The 4,083-nt window shown below is 44.6% G+C and overlaps 1 protein-coding gene across 1 annotated transcript in view; it reads left to right on the forward strand.

Moving 5' to 3' along the window:
- The window catches only part of CDK5RAP1 (CDK5 regulatory subunit associated protein 1), a 26,576-nt gene extending 22,753 nt beyond the window's left edge, over positions 1–3,823 (forward strand). The window contains exons 12-14 of the mRNA XM_042465434.1: positions 1,220–1,369; positions 2,354–2,494; positions 3,485–3,823. Coding sequence (XP_042321368.1) covers positions 1,220–1,369; positions 2,354–2,494; positions 3,485–3,565 — 372 coding nt within the window. The 3' untranslated portion in view covers positions 3,566–3,823. The remainder of the gene's footprint in view (positions 1–1,219; positions 1,370–2,353; positions 2,495–3,484) is intronic.
- Positions 3,824–4,083: the final 260 nt, after the last annotated feature.

Here is a 4,083-nt window from a genome sequence, read left to right on the forward strand (position 1 = left end):
GCAGAAAGAACTACAACTGGAAACATTACCTAAGGAGACTTTCCACTGTGCTTTCTGCAACTGGACCTGTTAGTTCCAGATTGGCCTTTTTAGTCACCAGCGCGCTTGTACAAAGCGCGAGATGAGTCCTTCCTGAATCTTCGTTCATGAAGCTAAGCCAGAGAGAGAGAGATTGCTCATGAGGAAAAGGCCTTTTATCAGATGCTGTGTAACCAGTTGTTCTTTTTCTTCCCGTTTTTATGGATCCCCTTCTAAACTGGACTTGATTGCTCTTGTGGTCGCTTCCAATTCTTATGATTCTAAATTGTTTTTAATTCTATTGATAGTTTAATGTGAACTTTTACCTGTGTTTATTTTAACAAGGTTAGGGGAAAAGGTAGCATATAAATACATATTGTATGCTTATGTTTTCAGTTCAGTGTTGCACACTCAATATAAGAGTTTCCAAACACATACAGTTGCTGTCTAGAAAGCGATCAGCCAAACCTCCTAAACTGAAAGAAACTTTGCAGTGCAGAAAGCTCTGTGCTTAGGCTATGCATTGTACAAAGATCCTGCTTCTTTCCAAATGCTGTTCAGATCTATGAAATAACAGCCAAGAAGTCTGCTTACAGCGGTACCTGCCACTGGCGAGAAAATTGATATGTCATCAGCGCTGTGAGAGAAAGAAAGAAGATAGTGAAGCAAATTGGGTGCAACTTCACAGCCGGTCAATGCAAATACATATTGTAAGAAAGAAATGGTAACATCTGTCAGGAGTGCTTGGGTTGTGTTTACCTGCATTGAGGAACATGGTTGAACTGGATGAACCTTGGGGATCTCTTCCAAATCTAGGATTATAGGATTCTATGGTTAACCATAGTTTTTTCTCTGGTGTCATGTGGAAGCAAAGTATCCACGCTGTAGAAGAAAGTTTTTGGATGAAAGATTCAAGGGTCTGGGGAGGAATTTTTGCTCCCTCCAGGCTATGCTGTGGCTTGCATCCTCCCTTCCCACCACCATGTACCTGGATATTCCCAGTACAGCGAAAAAGGTGAACACAGAATTCAAAGCTTTGAAAAGAGAATCACCAATCCTGGAGGCTTTCTGGAAAGACAGTTCTCATTTTTGGCTGTTTGTATTTCCTAGTGCGAGGGGGCATTATTCAGGGGGTGGGTTTTCAAACAACATTATGGCCTTTGTAGCTGATCTTGAAGCAATGTCCATTTTGTTCCCCCAGAAAACCCGGGCATTTCACCGCCTGAAGGATGACGTGCCGCCTGACGTGAAGCATCGCCGGGTTAAGGAGCTCATGGACGTCTTCCGGGAGGGGGCTTTGCAAGCCAACGCAGCTGCTGTGGGTCACATGCAAGTGGTTTTGGTGGAAGGGGTGAGTAGTGCCTGGATGTCTCCTTTTGGCTCAGTATCAACAGCACAGTCGGCTCCAAATGTGCAAGGTGTGTGTGTGTGTGTTTTGTCCCTTGATGGCAACTCTCAGGTGCTCTCAGTGCAGAGGATAGCTGCCAGCTCTTTCACAAAGTCATAAGTCTCTTGCTCTGTCTCTGTGGCTGAAATGAAATCAAAGATTTTCCCTGCTATTTATTCAGCTTTACCTTGTCATCTAAAATTAGGAATAAATGCTTTTCAGGACCTCTCCAAGTTAAAGATTTCTGGCCATCAAGTTGAAAGATGGAATTCTTACTTTACAATAATAAGCCCATTTTATTTAGAAGAGCCGCATCTTTTCTATTGGCCATAGCTAAGACACGGGTCAGTCATTGCTCTGATGCACACTGCAGAAGTAATCCACTTTTACTGCCCTGGCTCAGTGCTAGGGAATCCTGGGAACTGTTGCTTGTTGAGGCACTAGAGCTCGCTGACAAAAAAGGGCTAAATGTCTCACAAAACTACAGTTCCCAGAATTTCCTAGCATTGAGCCAGAGCAGGTAAAGCCTTGTCAAACTGGATTATTTTTGTGGTGTGGATTGGACCATTGCCAGAGAAATAAAAAGTCAGAATAGAAAGGCCTAGAACCTAATGTGAAGTTGTCTCAAATGACACAAAATGAACTGTGTACTGCCACATTTGTGTTCTTAAAACTTAAGAAGGTCTTCCTGTTTAAATCTGATTTTAGAGGTCATAGCTAATGTGATACTTTAATGTCTCATTAAATGTCTCAGGTTGTATTATGCCTGTACTTTCCTGTGATGACTTGTGGTCATGTATAATAAATGTGATTGGCTGGTTGTTTGGTTGATTGATTGACTGGTTGGTTGGTTGTCCAGACCCCTCTAGCTAAATGCTTTAAATAAACAAAATAAAGTTTCCACGTCGAAATTATATGCTGGAAATTAGCACACACTTTCTTTTCCAGCCCAGCAAGCGCTCTACTTTGGAGTTATCTGGCAGGAATGACGGTAACATCAAAGTGATCTTCCCTGATGTGGAGATGGACGATGGCACTGACTCAGGATCAGTGGTCCATGCCCAGCCCGGAGATTACGTCCTGGTGAAGGTGATTTGTGGCTCTTTCTCTTTTTCCCCAGGTAGAATCCATCACATTCTGGGCAAGGTTCTCTGTCAGAAGCTCTGGGGCCCTGATTCAATTTTGCCTAATTTTTGTGGAAGGTGGGCTATTGCCAGGCTTGAGTGTTGGATAAGGACTCCCAGAAACCAGGGTTTAAATCCTCTGGAGACCCTCTGAGTGACTATGGACAACTCACACTCTCTCAGTCTGGCAAACCTGTTCTGAGTACATCTGGCCAAGAAAAACATCAGCCAGAATGCTATAGTGCTTTGAGTGCTGGGCCTAGGACTCTGGGAGACCTGGGTTTGAATCCCCACTCATCCATGGAAACCCACTGGGTGACCTTGGGCATGCCCCACTCTCTCAGCCTCAGGGGAAGGCCATGGCAGGCCTCTTGAATACATCACGCCAAAAAAACCCCTATGATGATGTGTTCACCATATGTCAGAGTTGACCTGAAGACACATAGGAAGAGCAGTAAATCCAACCACTAGCTCATCTGTTAGTAGTGGCAAGCCACGTGCCCCTGAGAGAACTGATCTTGCACACCTTGAGGAAATTACTTGCTTAGACTACAAGTCTCTCTGGGCACATTGGACAGGGGATTATGGTTATTATAGTCACACCTTGCCTGTAGCTCTGCAGACATGTGAGGTCTCTACCCACTAAGGGGACATTGTGTACATCTGGTGACTGGCCAGAACCTCGCTACTGTTGCCTGTCCTAGTTCTTTCCCTTTTCATTCTGGTCCTATGAATGTGTTGCTGCCATGAACGGTCAGAGATGACTAGTAAGAGCACAGACGTTTGAAGTCCCAGCGTTTAGTCATTGCACTTTCTTTCTACAGTGGTAGCCCAGGCGTGCCAGTGTGATGTAGTGGTTTCCGTGTTGTACTATGACTCTGGAGGTCTGGGTTTGATTGCCCACTTAGCCACACAAATTCTGATTTTCCTTAGCACACACCTTTCCTCATTTCAGATCTCTTCTGCCAACTCTCAGACGCTGAAGGGCATCGCGCTCCGTCGAACCACGCTAAGAGAATCTGCAGCATTTGGCTGATGCTATCCTTCAAGAAGCAAAACACAATGGCCAGGTTGTTTTTTCCCTGCCAAAGAGAAGCGAAAGGACTCTCAGTAATAAATACCAACAGGATCATGCTGGATCCCTGAACCAGAATCTGGTACAGACCAGCATGACTTAGCTAAATCAGAGTTGATGGAAGCACCTCTTGAAAAATTCATGGACTGCTATGTAGCTCTAGCCAGTTTTCTTCCTTGTAATGTTGTACATGAATAAACCTGTGTGTTTATTTCACACAGCCAGTATGGTGTGGTGGTTTGGATGTCGGACTCTGAGAGACCAGGGTTCAAATCCCCACTCGGCCATGGAAACCCACTGGATGACCTTGCACAAGTCACACTCCCTCACCTTCAGTGGAAGGCAGTTGTGGTAAACCCCCTCTGAATAAACCTTGCCAGGAAAACTTCGATACATAAAGTTGTTCACAACAACAACAAACGTGAGGTTAAAAGAGAACTGTGCAAGAGTGTGCTGAAACCTTCCAGAAATATCAAAGG

This window comes from Sceloporus undulatus, chromosome 4, assembly GCF_019175285.1.
Source record: "Sceloporus undulatus isolate JIND9_A2432 ecotype Alabama chromosome 4, SceUnd_v1.1, whole genome shotgun sequence".
Lineage (NCBI taxonomy): Eukaryota > Metazoa > Chordata > Lepidosauria > Squamata > Phrynosomatidae > Sceloporus > Sceloporus undulatus.